General features: G+C 39.8%; 1 protein-coding gene across 1 annotated transcript; it reads left to right on the forward strand.

Moving 5' to 3' along the window:
• The first annotated feature begins 3200 nt into the window (after window positions 1–3200).
• LOC106609418 (putative ferric-chelate reductase 1) lies at window positions 3201–13131 on the forward strand. Its single transcript, XM_014208219.2, has 15 exons — window positions 3201–3490; window positions 3691–3824; window positions 7388–7485; window positions 7670–7811; window positions 9033–9227; window positions 9528–9629; window positions 9810–9954; window positions 10287–10394; window positions 10547–10662; window positions 11059–11145; window positions 11329–11420; window positions 11537–11595; window positions 11740–11877; window positions 12142–12167; window positions 12299–13131. Exons 1-15 carry the CDS (start codon window positions 3298–3300, stop codon window positions 12386–12388), a joined length of 1725 nt encoding a protein of 574 aa, XP_014063694.2. The 5' UTR covers window positions 3201–3297; the 3' UTR covers window positions 12389–13131.
• The last annotated feature ends 5950 nt before the right edge of the window (window positions 13132–19081 follow it).

Raw genomic sequence — 19081 nt, forward strand, 5'->3', positions numbered from 1 at the left:
AGGCAAGTAAGGCTGTGTAAGGGCTATTTGACAAAGGAGGAATGGAGTGCTGTATCAGATGACTTGGCTTCCGCAATCACCCGACCTCAACCCAATTGAGATGGTTTGGGATGAGTTGGACCGTAGAGTGAAGGAAAATAAGCAAACAAGTGCTCAGCATATGTGGGAACTCCTTCAAGACTGTTGGAAAAGCATTCCAGGTGAAGCTGGTTGAGAGAATGCCAAGAGTGTGCAAAGCTGTCATCAAGGCAAAGGGTACTTTGAAGAATCAAAAATATATTTTTATTTGTTTTAGACTTGTTTTGGTTACTACATGATTCCATATGTGTTATTTCATAGTTTTGATGTCTTCACTGTTATTCTACAATGTAGAAAGTAGTGCAAATAAAGAAAAACCCTGGAATGAGTAGGTGTCCAAACTTTTGACTGGTACTGTATGTGAGGCTTGATGTTTATTTCCCAGGTGTATGAACAATGAGGACAGTTACTGTGATGTCGATGAGAACCAATGGCCAAATGCTCAAGATGGGCTTGATTCAAACTAGTGGCTGCTAAATGTTATGTTTCATTCAATTCCTTTGTTTCGTTTGATTACAGTTATCGGTTTGGATTTTTGTACTAAGAGTTTAGAAAATTCACCACATACTTGTGATAATTGCACCAAAGCTAATGTAAAAAACTGTATGCCTGGAAGAAACATTGGTACGGTATTGTGGGAAGCAACCATAGAGATGTATACAGCCCCACAGTGGAGGTGAACTAATACCCATAAAACCTAGCGGTCAAACAGGGAATTTTGAAAAAATTTCAGCTTGTCCAAGAGATATACACGGTTATCAAAACATCACGCCAGGGTAAGCCTACACGAAACACAGCTCTTATTTTAAATGTTTCTAAAATCCCCCATGGGAAAAATTAATGGTGGAAAAACAATTGGAACCTTTTTCCTGTTTGACTGCTAGGTTTTATGGGTATTATGACTCATATTGTCGTACTCTATAGAGGTCTCAAGTGCCCAAAAGCCAGTTTAACATGGGCAGCACCATTGAGGACTTTCACCATTTTAAAGTAGTCAACTGGATGGGAACTAGATTCAGCCACGGGACATTTTTTTTTTCTTGAGTGGATGGTCAGGGGGCTGGAACATAATTACAAATAATTTGTAGATGGCAAATTGACTGCAAGAAGCCTAAAGTTTCGAGCTCTATACATCTCTATGGAAGCAACCTGTTCATTCATAACCCATTGGGAAGGTGGTATTTACCACATACGACTCTGAAAAATCCACTTGAATGCCCCTCCAACTGGTAATTACTAAAGGAAAACTCGTCTCTCATACCTGAGCTCCGACTTCTCCCACATGCTGACCTCTGACGTCAAGGAAGTGACCTCGATAACAGCATTTTCGGCAGTTAAATGCAATAACAAAACACAATTTCTTAAAAACAATCTATTCATGTGGTTTTTGAACACTATCATTTGTTTACAAGCATAATAGCTGTACTTTTAGTTTATGGTTGACAGAGCTTGTTGGCGAACTTGGCCATTAGCCAATCAGCATTCCAGGGGCGGAAATCCCGGGGGGGGACGGGGGGGACACGACCCCCCCATCCTGGGAAAAATATGATTTGTCCCCCCCAATATATCACTGAAACATAACTATGTAATTTAAATAATATTAATAATACGCAATGAAAGCAATTGTGCTGATTATAGACACTTAATAGCGCGTTTTTAAGTTTCAAAAGATTGCGACCCCCCCCGCCCTTTGCCTCACAATGGTTTGATCCACTGCCAGTTCCTTAGTTTGCACGTAACTGCCGTGAGGTTCATCCAGTCAATCGCGCACACACACACTAGCTGAATATGCAGAGATAGCACGCAAATATTAACTATTAAGCTAGCTAGTACCTATTCCATTTATGTGGCGTCGTCAAAGATGGAATCAGCATGCAGATGATGTAAGTTAGTGCTTCAAAGTGCCTGTGATAAGGTTAGCGATAAACTGAAGTCCAAACTGAACAGAACTACACTCTCTTCTACCATTGTCTTAAATATATTTAATGGTCTCGTTGCAAAAGCTAAATTGTCGCAAGGGAACTTTTATTTATTTATTTTATTTCACCTTTATTTAACCCGGGTAGCAAAGATTATAGCAAACACCACTGAAACTGAATTGGTGCTCGCTAGCTTTGCAAATTCAGCTATTGTTGGAAGCCAGCCAATATGAAACAAACTATTAAAATTACAAAAGGTTGCAGCATATGTTGTGTAAATGGTGAACTCATACAGCTGTCAACTCTTGTCATTTTAATCCGTTTCACATTTGCCAGCTACCTTTTAGATCGAAGCCCAAATAGAATGATTGAAGATGATAGAAGCCCATCTCCTACTGTAAATAACCTACACACTGTGTGTGTGTGTAGCCAGCCAGCCAGCCAGGTAGAAAAATGGCAGAAAAATAAAAGACGGACATCAGAGTATTTTTCAATACACCAAAACGCATAGTAAGAACCCTAGTAGCCTAATATCTCAAAGACTACTTGATAAAATGTTCATAAGAAAGAAATGAAATTCTAATGGAAATGTTTCACAATGATGTCATTAGGCAGAGCAGGCAACAGATGGCACACAGACAGCAGAGTTGGGGACAGATATGCAGGGACAGACTGGCAGAGACAGGGAGTCTCAGGTAAGTTTGTTGAGTCTTTGTTTGGCAACATTATGAAAGGTTCTCAATTTTTTTGACTTGTAAAATAGGAACATAATTGGAAAATGCCATGGATACCCCCACTCTCAACTTAAACTGGTGACTGAACTAAGATTTGTTAAAGGCAATGGTATTGCTGTTGTGATTAGTTGTGTAGTTTTGGGTACCGGTAGTTAGGAGTACGGCAAACACCTTATTTCTTTGGTTCCTCAATATACATTTACCATGTTACAATGTAGGCTATGCGTTACAGCACTACTTTTGGTGTCCCCCTCAGGAATTGCTCTTGAGAAAATTTCATGTAATTGTCCCCTCCAAAGTGGATATCAGATTTTCGCCCCTGCAGCATTCTATCAAGGAGTGAATGCATCCAACTAGTATTTACGACATCACAATTGGGCATTTCCACAATCTCACTTGGTTATGAACGCAGCGTAACCTGTCGTGAATAGTCTACTCTCCACCCACAAGGCACTATAATACAAATTCTGCCCCTCACCCAAACTTCACAATTTGCCGTCATCGGTGGGTTATGGTCAACATCAGTAGGCTATTTTTAAAATTTTCGTTTTAATAATTTAATCTAAATGGAACGATACATATTTATCATTGTGTTATTGGCGTGTTGTCTGTGGCCGGTGCGGTGCTACAGCTCCGGAAAGGTGACTGGGGCGTGTGACAATATGACACCGCAACACAAAAAAGGCGCGCAGCAAAGCCCCGCTCCATTCTCTGTCACCACTGACCGGTTCAGCTTCAAGGAGGGCGATGAAATCATCGGTGAGACATCATGTAGTTTTCTCTATTACTGGAGGGTTCATGCAGAGATATTGAACCCTCACCACTAGGCCTATAGGTTTTAGTAATCTATATATGGTTTGGCTGTTATGGGTAGATATGCTGAAAAGTAGATATGGAATGAATAATGGTCTCCATCGTCTATGGTGGTGTTTAAATCAACTAAACACTGTTGTTTACAGTCAGGCTCCTGGCAGCTTCCACTCCATTCATTGGGTTTATGTTACAAGCCAGAGAGGTTGGAGGAAGCAGTCCTCTGGGATCCTTCACTGTAACAAGTGGAGAGGCCCAGCTACTCACCTGCAACGGACTACCTGTGAGTCTATTCCCACAGAGACTGTATAATTCCATTTCATTATGTTTATTCCCACCTATCTATTACCACCTGACCTATTGCCTACTTTTCTGTTATGTTATGAGAGCTACAGTATTACATATAACCAGGGCCGCAACTTTGGTTTTAGTAGTGGGGGGGCATAACTTTTTTTGGGTATTATTATTTTTATCCACTCGATAAACACTCCAAACAGCATACCTGACCGCTTGGAGGTATACGCATGGTCCTAAAGCACACCAATGCCTCGTTTTGTATCACATTTTTTTTTTGTATTTTTTATTTCACCTTTATTTAACCAGGTAAGCTAGTTGAGAACAAGTTCTCATTCCAATGATAGGGATCCCGAGTGGCGCAGCAGTCTAAGGCACTGCGTCTCAGTGCTTGAGGCGTCACTACAGACACCCTGGTTCGAATCCAGGCTGTATCACATCTGGCTGTGATGGAGTCCCATAAGGTGGCGCACAATTGGCCTAGCGTTGTCTGGGTTTGGCCGGGGTAGGCCATCATTGTAAATAAAAATTTGCTCTTAACTGACTTACCTGGTTAAATTGCAAAAATGCAATTTCAGAATGTGAAAGTTGCACCTCTGCATATAACATTGAAACAGTAATGGTTGTTTAGATCTTATAAATGTATTTATGAGACAGAAGAAAACAAGTCTTGATTTACAAAAACAGATCAGTTATTCCGTGTTCCTGCATGGGTCCTCCTGCTACCCTGTCGGGTAGAGTAGAGGCTGTAAGTCTACACTAAAAACCTTTAACAATGCAGTATAAAAAAAAAAATAGCAGTGTCAATATAGAAGTAAAAAATAAAAATAAATGTAAGTGTCAATGCCAGTAGAGAAAGAACACAAGAATGTACATGTACTGATACGATGGCAGGGATACTGGTGATACAGTTGAAGTCGGAAGTTTACATACACCTTAGCCAAATACATTTAAACTCAGTTTTTCACTTTATTTCTTTCATCACATTCCCAGTGGGTAAGAAGTTTACATAAACTCAATTAGTATTTGGTAGCATTGCCTTTAAATTGTTCAACTCGGGTCAAACGTATCGGGTAGACTTCCACAAGCTTCCCACAATAAGTTGTGTGAATTTTGGCCCAATCCTCCTGACAGAGCTGGTGTAACTGAGTCAGGTTTGTAGGCCTCCTTGCTCGCACATGCTTTTTCAGTTCTGCCCACACATTTTCTATGGGATTGAGGTCAGGGCTTTGTGATGGCCACTCCAATACCTTGACTTTGTTGTATACCTTGACTTTGTTGTCCTTAAGCCATTTTGCCACAACTTTGGAAGTATGCTTGGGGTCATTGTCCATTTGGAAGACCCATTTGCGACCAAGCTTTAACTTCCTGACTGATGTCTTGAGATGTTGCTTCAATATATCCATATAATTTTCCTACCTCATGATGCCATATACTTTGTGAAGTAGCACCAGTCCCTCCTGTAGCAAAGCACCCCCACAACATGATGCTGCCACCCCCGTGCTTCACGGTTGGGATGGTGTTCTTCGGCTTGCAAGCCTCCCCCTTTTTCCTCCAAACATAATGATGGTCATTAAAATGCAAATCATTTTATAACATTTTTGCCATGCGTTTTTTTCTGGATTTTTTTGTTGTTATTCGGTCTCTCACTGTTCAAATAAACCTACCATTAAAATTATAGACTGATCATTTCTTTGTAAGTGGGCAAACGTACAAAATCAGCAGGGGATCAAATACTTTTTTCCCCCACTGTACTGCCTGAATCTCAGGTGGGAACAGTTCCGGCGACCTTTATGATTGCACATTCGGCAAATCACCAGCAGACGGAGTTCCCTTTGAATCCATTTTCCCATTCACTGTGTTGGTGGTGCTCATAAAATGTATCATAACTCAAAGGTGGCACCACAGGTCCCAGAGTGGTGGGGTGATTTTTTTCTTCTTCCTGAATGTAACCAGGTAAAACTCAGAAACCTGATTGTAGCAGGCACCTTAAGGGTTCCCCTATTTTCTGGGGCAAGTAGACTGAGAAGTCGGGAGAGTTGAGCCTGCTCTGTGGTTGCCCCTTGGAAAGTGGGAGCGCGCTCTGCTTTCTTTGAAGACGTATGTCTTTTGAGATATTCATATTTTGAATGTTGAATAAATTAAAGTATATTTTTGAATATCAGAATCGAGACATACTCCATATTTTGAAGCACACTATCAGGAGTATAATGACACAGATGTTGTCTGTAACATGTACGGTTCACGGATCATAGGATCTTACAGGAGGCATGTATACAGTGCATTTGGAAAGTTTTCAGGCCCCTTGACATTTTGTTACGTGACAGCCTTATTCTAAAATGGATTAAATTGTCCTCCTCAATCTACACACAATAGCCCATAATGACAAAGCAAAAACAGGTTTTTAAAAATGCAAATTTATTACAAATAAAAACCGGAAATAATGATGCTGCCACCACCATGCTTCACCGTAGCGATGGTGCCAGGTTTCCTCCAGACATGACGCTTTGCATTCAGACCAAATAGTTCAATCTTGCTTTCATCAGACCAGAGAATCTTGTTTCTCATGGTCTGAGAGTCCTTTAGGTGCCTTTTGGCGAACTCCAAACAGACTGTCATGTGCATTTTACTGAGGAGTGGCTTCTGTCTGGCCATTCAGAGATGGTTGTCCTTCTGGAAGGTTATCCCATCTCCTTAAAGGAATTCTGGAGCTCTGTCAGACTGACCATCGGGTTCTTGGTCACCTCCCTGACCAAGGACCTTCTCCCCCGATTGCTCAGTTTGGCCAGGCGGCCAGCTCTAGGAAGAGTCTTGGTTGTTCCAAACTTCTTCCATTTAAGAATGATGGAGGCCACTGTGTTCTTGGGGACCTTCAATGCTGCAGAAATGTTTTGGTACCCTTCCCTCTACACAATCCTGTCTTGGAGCTCTACGGACAATTCCTTCGACCTAATGGCTTGGTTTTTGCTCTGACATGCAATGTCAATTGTTTGACCTTATATAGCCAGGTGTGTGCCTTTCCAAATCATGTCCAATTAATTGAATTTACCACAATCAAGTTGTAGAAACATCTCAAGGATTTTCAATGGAAACAGGATGCACCTTAGCTCAATTTAGAGGCTCCATGGCAAAAGCTCTGAATACTTATGTAAATAAGGTATTTCTAAAAACCTGTTTACACTTTGTCATTATGGGGTATTGTGTGTAGATTGACAAGGAAAACATTTAATGTAATACATTTTAGAATAAGGCTGTAAAATAACAAAATGTGGAAAAAGTCAAGGGGTCTGAATACATTCCCAATACACTGTTGGTCTAAAAGGGCCTAAAATGGCCACTTTCATCATGATGCCCCCCCCCATGTATTTTATTTTTTAATACCAATGTAAAAAGCATAACAAACATCCCCCATCCCAATGAAATTTCTATGTGAGAATAGCCAGAACAATCTAAGAAACCCAAAATATCTTTGGGTCTCCCTGGCATGGAATCACCCTGTTGCATCTGAATAAAACGAAATCTTCATGGATCCTTTTTTTTTCCTTTTCTCAGAATTCTGCAATTTCTCACACATCAGATTCACCTAAATCCTCCATCCATGGAATATGGAGGGCCCCCACATCAGGCAACCTCAACTCCATCCAATTCAGGTGATTCACCCATCCAATATCTCCTAGCTCGTGAACCAGAATGTTCACGTCTTATACCCTGGGGCCCAGTTTCCGGTACACAGATTAAGCCTCGTTCTTGACTAAAACGCACTTTCAATGGAAAATCCGTCCCTTAATGTCATTACATTGCTTTACTATTTGTTCTGCCATGCCATTTTTACAGTGCATCCTTTGTAAAAGATTACTCCACCTTCTGGGTTGGAGTGAGAAGTTCTCCAGTTACATACAACGTTGCTGCTGCAGCCCCAACTAACAACAAATCCATATCCTTCACCTCTACCTCCTCCTTTGCCTCATCTTCAAAAGTGAGTAAGGTTACATGAATATTCAGATTAATATAATAATTTGATTAAAACATTTGCATGCTTTGCAAGAAGAATGATTTCCCTAATAATCCTGTTTATATGGACACGAAATGATGGGACTTTGATAAATGCAGAAAATTGCCAATCAAAATATACGTGGTAAAATGTTATTTTTGGGAAGCCTATTTGATTCTGACTTCTGACATTTTTAACTCCCTTCACTCATGCAAAGGAGGGAGGCTTGCACTGCTGGCTTTATCACATGTGCAGATCAAATACACCGCTGGAACTACGATTAAGGTGTTGACACTCTTCAAAGGTGCTATCTAGAACCCAAAAGGGTTATTCGGCTGTCCCCATAGGAGAACCCTTTGAAGAACACCTTTTGGTTTCATGTAGAACCCTTTTGGTTCCAAGTAGAATCATTTTGGGTTCCATGTAGAACCCTTTTCACAGAGAGTTCTACATAGAATGCAAAAGAGTTCTACCCTGGAACTAAAAAGGGTTCTACCTGGAACCTTAAAGGGTCCTTCTATGGGGACAGCTGCAGAACACTTTTGGAAACCTTTTTTCTAAGAGTGTACATGTCCTAATAATTCGAAAGGTTGCTCAGAAACCAGATGTTTTAATTGGCGTATGCTTACTTAGATTATGAACTTACGCCAATTAAGATAAGCAGAGTAAGGTGTTTACATGACTAATGCCATACTCGGCCTACTGTCATAATCAGTTTAAAATCGAATTATTAGTGTGCATGGAAATGTACTCAGTATTTCCATTGAAATCCTTAGTACTTATGGTAATAGATAATAGTACAAATAGGTTTTATCAAAAACATAAACTTGTCTTAACAATGTATCACAAGTGTAATTGATAGTCTATCAAAAGGGGATACTTATATTTGTCCTGTTTCATTGCATGTAGAAGTGGGTAACCTGTACGAGCGTGAGGTGAGAAATGGAAATGTGTTTTTTTGCATTTCCCAACTCCCCCTGAGAGTGGGGTCATTGACGGTGACCCTGGAGCAATTAGGGTTAAGTGCCTTGCTCAAAGGCAGATCAATAGATTTTTCACCTTGTCGGGTCAGGGATTCGAACTAGGAACCTGCCGCTCACTCTCAGATAATATTGTCATATTACATTTTCAAACAAACAATAACATTTATTTTTACATCAGTTGTCCCAAAGTGCATTACAATAACATTGAATATGTTTGTAATAGTTGTCCAACTCCAGCACTGGATGTGGCAGCACTAAGGTCTGTTTCAGCCAACCTCTGAACTGTGACCCTGGGGTCAGTCCAGACTGTTACTTCCTGTCTGCCATGACTTCTCCTGGTGATACAGCCGTCCAGCTGGAGATGACTGGCACTTCAGATGGCTACATCGCCATCGGCTTCTCAGATGACCAGAGGATGGTAATGTAGCCTTTTCAGAAGTAGTGCATGCACATCCTGCAATTCAATATGCTTATTCAAATTTCGAGGCACTCGTCCAGATACTTTCACTTCAACGAAAATGGTGAACAAGTTTATTTTTAAAACGAAGAGGGATTGTATGAAGGCAGTTGGAAGGCAGCCAATAAACTGCAGGAGCATTCAACAGTGTGCTATTTTTATTTTATGAATTTTTGTTTATTGTACCCTGCGCCTTCAAGTGGCCTGTGGCAGGGTTGATTGTGTTCCTCTCATAATCTGTTTTCCTCTGCATCACATAAGGGAAATGATGACATCTATATTTGTGGAAGGGACAGTGGCGGGCTCATCCAATTGCAACACGCCTTTTCAACAGGAAGGAAGATACCGGACATACTTCCTCTGGTACTTGCTTGCTATTATGACATATGAAAAGCAAAGAGGATGATAGCAATTGGAATATGGACTGGAATGAAAGTTCTGATTTGACTGATTTGAAATGGAATGGACCCCCAACCCTGATGCTATAATGACTCACAAAACAATCAGTAATGACTCAAATGTCTCTTGTGTGTCCTTTTCTAGGGAAATGTTTCTGATGTTAAATCCTCAGTGAATAATAGTATCATTAGCTGTTCCTTCACGACTAGGAACCCCATTTCAACTCAGCGATCCGGAGGGTCCAGTTCCCTCTATTATCTCATGATCGTTCACGGGCCCTCCAATAATGGTACAGTATGAGCCAAAAGCTTACAGCATTGTAGCACCAGTACTGGTACAGATGAAGTGGTTGTATCCCTCTGTCATTTTATTTACATAATGCTATGACATCTTTAGATAATAATGAGTGACATTACATGGACATGGAAGACGGGATCTTAAATCAGCACTCCTACTCTGAGATATTGTATGAATACGGGCCCTGTTATCTAATAAGGATTCTAATATTGTGGGCCTGGTACTGATGAAGAAAGCGGTCTGCTTCCGTCTAGCAGTCATATGTTTCATAATATCATTTTATTCTATTTCTCTTCCATTTCACTTTTCGGTTGACTTTGACAGGGACGATCGGCTTTCATACTGGCACCTTCATCAGTGACACTAAAGTGGATATTTCAAGTCCTCAAGTTGTTACAAGTGAAAAAGAGCCACCTATTATTAAAGCACATGGTAAGGTTGCCGTTTCCTTGGTGAGAAGAGTTTGCATGCATAACCTCGAACAAATTGTTATACGGTAATACACTGATTATAACTACATATACAAGCTTATAGATTTGTGTATTGATAATGGATTATTGATTTATTATCCTGTTGTACTTCAGGTTCCCTGATGTTGATAGCGTGGATGACCACAGGTAGTTTGGGAATGATCATAGCCAGGTATCTGAAAGGTGTGGCCAGGGGGAAACATTATTTTGGGAAAGATGTTTGGTTTCTGGTGAGTTTCTATAATACTGTCCCTAATGTGTTAGTGTAAGAAAATTAGATTGTACAGTAAGTTAGATTGTACTTGAAATGTTTTCACTGCTATCGAATTGGTGCCTTTTCTACATATAGCGTGACTGGGAGAGTATGTCAAGCAGGCGAGGAAGCTATACTGTTAATTAAGCAAGCAGACTGACGCCCGTCACGTTTCAAATTTCAAGTTTTATTAGTCGTATGTACGGGATACACACTGTCCAACAATATGCTGACTTGCAGGCTCCTTCTTGAAAAATACAACAACAATAAGAAAAAATATATATATAAGAAAATGAACATAAACATTAGTAATGTTTTTAGTTCCAAATAATAATGTCACATAATCTGTACTCTTGGCTTGCATGTTCCTCAGGCGCACGTGTCTCTTATGACACTCACTGTTGCCGCCACCATCATCGCCTTCATTTTGGCCTTCTCAGAAGTTGGGGGCTGGAGTGGGGTATGTATCATAAACCGTTACTGCGCGCCGATTGTTATTTAAAACAGACCTATCTGACAAATGCTGTGCCGTCTACAGTTTTATGAAACCTACTCTATTATGGAAGGCTCAGATAATTGAAATAGTTATGAGAGACAGTTTATGAGCCCATTGTGTTTATAGGGAGCCCATCTGTGTTTATAGGGGGCCCATCCTGTGTTGGGCTGCATCGTTATGATCCTGGCCTTCTTCCAGCCTATCGCTGCCATGTTCCGATGTGGACCTCATCATCACTGGTAAGGGATACAGACTCATACCTAGTGTATGTCAGTTTGCTCATGTGTATGTAAATCCAAAAGTGGCTTGTTTTCTCAAGTGAATGTATTATTTTTGTGTTATTGTTTTTTCACAGGCGATTCCTCTTCAATTGGTCGCATGCTTTGAATGCAGTGGCAATAAAAGTTTTAGCTGGTAAGGAACTGTGATCATGACATTGTTTTTGTTGGATTTTATTAGTATAGTACAAAGTACCGTATCTTCTCAGCCAATATCTGTCAAACATGTTTGCTGTTGCACTACTACCATGTTAGTAATTGTGCTGACATTATCTTCCAGTGGCAGCCATATTCACTGGGCTGTCGTATTTTAGCACCTCTGAGGATAGTTGGCTTCTGAAGGTGATGGGTGGGTTTGTTGGATGGGAGGCAACGCTGTACATCCTGCTAGAACTCCACATGCGCTGGAAGCTCAATGGTGAGATCAAATACATAATGATATCGATCTTAATTTTGTTAAATTCAGGTTGATGATATGTAGCCCCCCTGTAATATTGAATAACCTTATATTGTGGATCTGCCATATAACTTTTGTTGGCCTCTTGGCCTACGTCAAAAGCTCTGACGAAGGACAAGAGGCCGACACGTAAGCTTGAATAAACAAAGTGATACAAGCAAGAGAAGTGTGCAGGTTTCTATTTTCTTTTCAAATACTTCAATATAACTTTGGTTGTTCTTCTAGATCATGCAGAGAGTGCTTCTGAATCGGTACGCTGAATCCCACTATTTAATCCCACACATTTAAATGTACTTATTGTGTCAGTGAATTAGTAAGTGACTCATTCTTAACAACTATTTTGTCTGCCACGGCTGTACTTGACTTTTCATTTCTCCCCCAGACAAGAATGGAGTTGTTACTGCTGGTCCTGTTTTTCCTTGGAAATATAGCCTTTTTGGTGGCACTACTTGTTGGAATTGGCTCGTCATGAAGATCTGCTGAGCAATGGACTGAGATCGGAATGTTGTGATACAGTATATCTATAAAATAGCTCACTGTACAGTATATTTTAAGTTGTTTTATATTTGTTTGTTGTCAAATGTTTTAAAGTATCTGTCCATTGATTGAGGATAGAATGCGATCAGATCATCAATTTATACAGTATCCCTCCATATACATATGACAGACCTTCCACGAGGACGGGCATATTGGAAATTTAACCAGGGTTTATTGACTGACACTACTTTCTTAACACAAAGTAAGGAATTCTTAACAGGCTTTTTCTTGCACAATACAGGTTCAGTGGACCCAATTATTGTACCTTTAGAGGCCATTGAATTCAATTTTCATCCCAAAAACGGTATCGGTCAACAGAGAAAAGAATTTAAACAGAAAGAGAACATCTAACATTACACATCAATGGTGTTGAATGTATTACAGAATCCCTGAATAATCTACACACAAAACAAAAGGAGATTGAGGAATTTATTCAGGAAAGACTGAGTTAAATTTGTTATTTTTTTCCCAGAGCAAATTCAATATAGTAACCCGACCAAAAAGAACCTACAGAAAAAAGTTACAAACGATGGAGAAATCCTTCTCACCAAAGGAGATTCTGAATGAGGAAGGTCCTCCAACCTGAGTTGATGATGAGTTTTGTGATATACAGTACCAGTCAAAAGTTTGGACACACCTACTCATTCAAAGGTTCTTCTTTATTTTTACTATTTTGTACCTTGTAAAATAATAGTGAAGACATCAAAACTATGAAACAACACATATTGAATTATGTAGTAACCAGCAGTGTTAAACAAATCAAAATATATTTTATATTTGAGATTCTTCAAAGTAGCCACCCTTTGCCTTGATGACAGCTTTGCATACTCTTGGCATTCTCTCAACCAGCTTCATGAGGTAGTCACCTGGAATGCATTTCAATTAACAGGTGTGCCTTGTTAATTTGTGGAATTTATTTCCTTCTTAATGTGTTTGAGCCAATCAGTTGTGTTGTGACAAGGTAGTGGTGGTATACAGAAGATAGCCCTCTTTGGTAAAAGACCAAGTCCATATTATGGCAAGAACAGCTCAAATAAGGAAAGAGAAAAGACAGTCCATCATTACTTTAAGACATGGTCAGCCAATTTGTAAAATTTCAAGAACTTTTAAAGTTTCTTGAAGTGCAGTCGCAAAAACCATCAAGCTCTATGATGAAATTGGCTCTCATGAGGACCGCCACAGGAAAGGAAGACCCAGAGTTACCTCTGCTGCAGAGGACAAGTTCATTAGATTTAACTGCACCTCAGATTTCAGCCCAAATAAATGCTTTACAGAGTTCAAGTAACAGACACATCTCAATATCAACTGTTCAGAGGACACTGCGTGAATCAGGCCTTCATGGTCGATTTGCTGCAAAGAAACCACTACTAAAGGACACCAATAATATGGAGAGACTTGCTTGGGCCAAGAAACACGAGCAATGGACACTAGACTGGTGGAAATCTTCCCTTTGGTCTAATGAGTCCAAATTTGAGATTTTTGGTTCCAACCGCCATGTCGTTGTGAGACACAGAGTAGGTGAACGGATGATCTCTGCATGTGTGGTTCCCACCGTGAAGCATGGAGGAGGAGGTGTGATGGTGTGGGGTGCTTTGCTGGTGACACTGATCTATTTAGAATTCAAGACACAACTAACCAGCATGGCTACCACAGCATTCTGCAGCGATACGCCATCCCATCTGGTTAGCGCTTAGTCAGACTATCATTGGTTTTCAACAGGACAATGATCCAACACACCTCCAGGCTGTGTAAGGGCTATTTGACCAAGAAGGAGAGTGATAGAGTGCTGCATCAGATGGCCTGGCCTCCAAAATCACCCGACCTCCACCCAATTGAGATGGTTTGGGATGAGTTGGACCGCAGAGTAAAGGAAAAGCAGCCAACAAGTGCTCAGCACATGTGGGAACGCTTTCAAGACTGTTGGAAAAGCATTCCTCATGAATTTGGTTGAGAGAGTGCCAAGTGTGCAAAGCTATCATTAAAGCAAAGGATGGCTACTTTGAATCTTAAATATAAAACATATTTTGATTTGTTTAACACTTTTTTGGTTACTACATGATTCCAGAATGTGTTATTTTATAGTTTTGATGTCTTCACTATTATTCTACAATGTAGAAAAAAGTGAAAAGAAAGAAAAACTCTTGATTGAGTAGATGTGTCCAAACTCTTAACTGGTACTGTACATTTCCCCAAAAATCATGTTAGACTATCTGCTGCACAAAAATATATTGTGAAGGCCTAATTTCACAGGACTAACTATGGTTGGCAATTGATTACTTTCAGACGGGGAAAACGCCTGGCCTCGATGGCATTCCAATAGAGATAGGCTTTTTATGAACTACTGAAAGATCAATTAATGTCATGTTTTAATTACTCGTATATAAACTATCAGACACACAAAATGAGAGACTGATCTTTCTCCTACTGAAGCAGGAGCCAGGGGGCAGTACAAAGAGCCAGTCTCTTTAAAAAAATTGGAGTCACCCCACCATGCTAAAATATTGGCAAAATGTACTGCTCATAGAATTAAAAAGGTCCTACCGGTAAATTAAGAGTCAACAACATTATTTGGGTATTAGCAAACAGAATATGAGTTTAAAAATGAGATAAAAAATAAAACAAGATTTTCACTGGACAGTTACTTTAAAGAATTTGCTGTGAGAATCATGCCACACAAATACCTATTTTTTTCACTGGATGGCAAAGTTGTGTTTTTATTCTCTGTCACACCATTATCATTATATTACATGACATTTAATAGTGGAACTGATTTATAATAAAGTGATTGCTCAAAATCTGTACAACATTTTACAAATAATGAATTTCTTATTTACATTGCTATTATAATCATACAGTATATTGGCACTTTTCTTCAAATAAGTTGGACAAATATAAAATTGTAATATCTTTGGCTGTGAGTGAAAGCCAAAGATATAAAACATTTATTCGTCCAATGTCTGTCATGTTTTTGGATAACGTGATTAAATCGTCAATTCTCGTGTTCACTTAGTGCTAGTGCGCAGGCGTAGTAATCCCAGTAAAACTGGATCTAGAAAGATGGCAAGCCTCACGAAACGGCGTATACGAACGTCCATCTTGGATGCTGTCTCTACAGGCTCTTGTGACAAGGTAGGGTTGGTATACAGAAGATAGCCCTATTTTGTAAAAGACCAAGTCCATATTATGGCAAGAACATCTCAAATAAGCAAAGAGAAACGACAGTCCATCATTACTTTAAGACATGAAGGTCAATCAATTGGACGGCCAAGAAGATGCACGAAGCTGAAAAGTTATCACCGTTTCATTAGAACTACAACTCCCACCAGCTGTATAGCTCACGTTCTCCACTTTTTGGGGGGGCATTTTCTAAAAGTACTGGCAGTCAGTAAAAAAAAAGAAGAGGCCTGGAGCTAATGGGTTCTTACCATACTGTAAATCCTCAGTTCGAACAGGCACGCTCCTCCATGCTATCAAGGCTGAAGGAGAAGGCTAGTTCAATTTGAGTTTTTTCCAACTTTCGGCGATGTATCCCACTTATGTCACATATTTTTTTATAAAAGGCATTTGGTATGAGTCAATGCGAGAAGTGAGAAATTATTCCTTATTTGTTAATTATCTCTAAATATAAAGGCACAACCTAGAGTCGAGCCAATGTCTTAAGTAGATGGACATGTTATGACTCCAACCTCGTGAAAGTGATAACTGAAATGTTTTATTTTAGGTCAAAAACGACTTTATATCGAAGGAGTGCCTTTGATTTGTCAGTCTGCACATGCACAGTTCCGTTCGCACAACACGACAGTTAGGCAGGTTGTTTACTTGTCTCATGATTATACTGTACGTTCCATGTATTGGGCCTAATTACTCTATTTAAACTGCGCTTTAGTATTTCATTTTCTTATGTTTGTTCATTTTTTCTTAATTTTCTTCTTTATTGTAGTTGTTGTTTTATCTTTTTGTTGTCAATGTGGAAGATAACTGAAATTCCAATAAGCACATTATTACAAAATTAGAAAAAAAATAAAAAAAATAAATAATAATAATATATGCATCACATTCCCAGTGGGTCAGAAGTTCACATACACTCAATTCGTATTTGGTAGCATTGCCTTTAAATTGTTATATATATATTTTTTTTCATATATATATTATCACAAAATTAGGCTGATGGCATCCCCTTGTGGATCCAGTGTGTTATGGCTGCTTGCAGAAAGTAAGTCATTGGCCATACCTACCCTCTACAGTTATGATATCGACAAACATAGTAGGCTATGTTAGCCATGTTAGTGTCTCTGTCAAAACTACTACCTGTATTTTGTTTATAACAAACAAGAGTGTACATGTTTTAAGAAATAATGTCTACTCATTCCTATTCATGTGTACCAAGTAAAAGTTCAAGTTTATTTTAACACACATTGAATGGAAACACCCAACTCAGCTGGGGAGAGCCCAACAACCATGCTCCTCTAGGCCTACATCCACCACCACCTCAAGTCAGTTTGTTTCAACTGCAATAATAGGGATGAGATTTAGACCCATGTCAACCATGGATTAGTTTCCACTGGCCCATAGATTAGTTGCAGGTTCGTGTTTTTCGTCATGAATCTTGTTCTGGAGGCAGCTCTGCAAAGTGGTCACTAGCTGGCACAGCCACAAAGTCATAAAATCAGATTTGAACCTTAACCCACTGCTAACCCTAATGGCTAACCTTAGATGAAGACCAAAAAGGTCATTTTTGTTTTCAATATAGCCAATTTTGACTTTGAAACTGGTCTGTCTAAGGGGAACTTGCTCAGTTCTTCCTCCAAGGCAAGACCCATGACAAATGTCAAACTACTTCAGGGTGAGCAACTGTCTAACATCAAGTTAACTTGGCTGGTGCCTCCCCCCGGGGGTTGCAGTGTGTTATGGCCACTTGCAGAAAGCAAGTCATTACCTACCCCTCTACAATTCTGATATCTATGAACATAGAGGGCTATGGGTGGTTTTTGGGTGGTCTGGTTGACACAATTGAATGTTCCAATATTACAGTAACATCTGTGTTTTTATGCGTGCCATCATGTGCTTAATTGTATAGTTGATGGAAACTGGGGCGAGTGAGAGATGGACCAGTCCTAGGGAAGTAAGCCAGCAGAGGGGCTGAGCATTGCCCTGAGTCCCTTCTTAAAATAAGATGCTCTTCCTCAAGGTTGGGTTGCTGTTAAACACTTTGTGACAAATATTGCTTTTCCATTATGCTGTGGTTGAGGATGAGTACACAGGACCAAAGGTTTAAGGAGGTAAGATCACGTCGATAATACAGTGCTTTGTACTCATATGCATGGTACGGTATAGAGGCCACTGCAACTCATACCATGCTAGACTATGGACTATATGGAATCTCCAGTGGTGTAAAGTACTTAAGTAGAAATAGTGTAAAGTACTACTTAAGTAGTTTTTTGGGGTATCTGTACTTTAATATTTCTCTTTTTGATTACTTTTTCTTCACTACATTCCTAGAGAAAATAATGTACTTTTTACTCCCTACATTTTCCCTGATACCCTAATGTACACATTACATTTTGAATGCTTAGCAGGACAGGAAAATTGTCTAATTCACACACTTATCAAGAGAACATCCCTGGTCATCCCTACTAACTCTGATCTGGCAGACTCACTAAAACACACAAGATTCATTTGTAAATTATGTCTGAGTTACAGTTGAAGTTGGAAGTTTACATACACCTTAGCCGAATACATTTAAACTCAGTTTTTGACAATTCCTGACATTTAATCCAAGTAAAAATTCCCTGTCTTAGGTCAGTTAGGATCACCACTTTATTTTAAGACTGTGAAATGTCAGAATAATAGTAGAGAGAAGGATTTATTTCAGCTTTTATTTCTTTCATCACATTCCCAGTGGGTCAGAAGTTCACATACACTCAATTTGTATTTGGTAGCATTGCCTTTAAATTGTTTAACTTGGGTCAAACGTTTCAGGTAGCCTTCCACAACCTTCCCACAATAAGTTGGGTGAATTTTGGCCCATTCCTCCTGACAGAGCTGGTGTAACTGAGTCAGGTTTGTAGGCCTCCTTGCTCGCACACACTTTTTCAGTTCTGCCCACAAATTTTCTAAAGGATTGAGGTCAGGGCTTTGTGATGGCCACTTCAATACCTTGACTTTGTTGTCCTTAAGCCATTTTGCCACAACTTTGGAAGTATGCTTGGGGTCATTGTCCATTTGGAAGACCCATTTGCGACCAAGCTTTAACTTCCTGACTGATGTCCTGAGATGTTGCGTTAATATATCCACATCATTTTACTTCCTCATGATGCAATCTATTTTGTGAAGTGCACCAGTCCTTCCTGCAGCAAAGCACCCCCACAACATGATGCTGCCACCCCCGTGCTTCACGGTTAGGATTGTTTTCTTTGGCTTGCAAACCTCCCCCTTTTTCCTCCAAACATAACGATGGTCATTATGGCCAAAAAGTTCTATTTTTGTTTCATCAGACCAGAGGATATTTCTCCAAAAAGTACGATCTTTGTCCCCATGTGCAGTTGCAAACCGTAGTCTGGCTTTTTTATGGCGGTTTTGGAGCAGTGGCTTCTTCCTTGCTGAGATGCCTTTCAGGTTATGTCGATAT

Source organism: Salmo salar, chromosome ssa07 (genome assembly GCF_905237065.1).
Source record: "Salmo salar chromosome ssa07, Ssal_v3.1, whole genome shotgun sequence".
NCBI classification, from domain to species: Eukaryota; Metazoa; Chordata; class Actinopteri; order Salmoniformes; family Salmonidae; genus Salmo; species Salmo salar.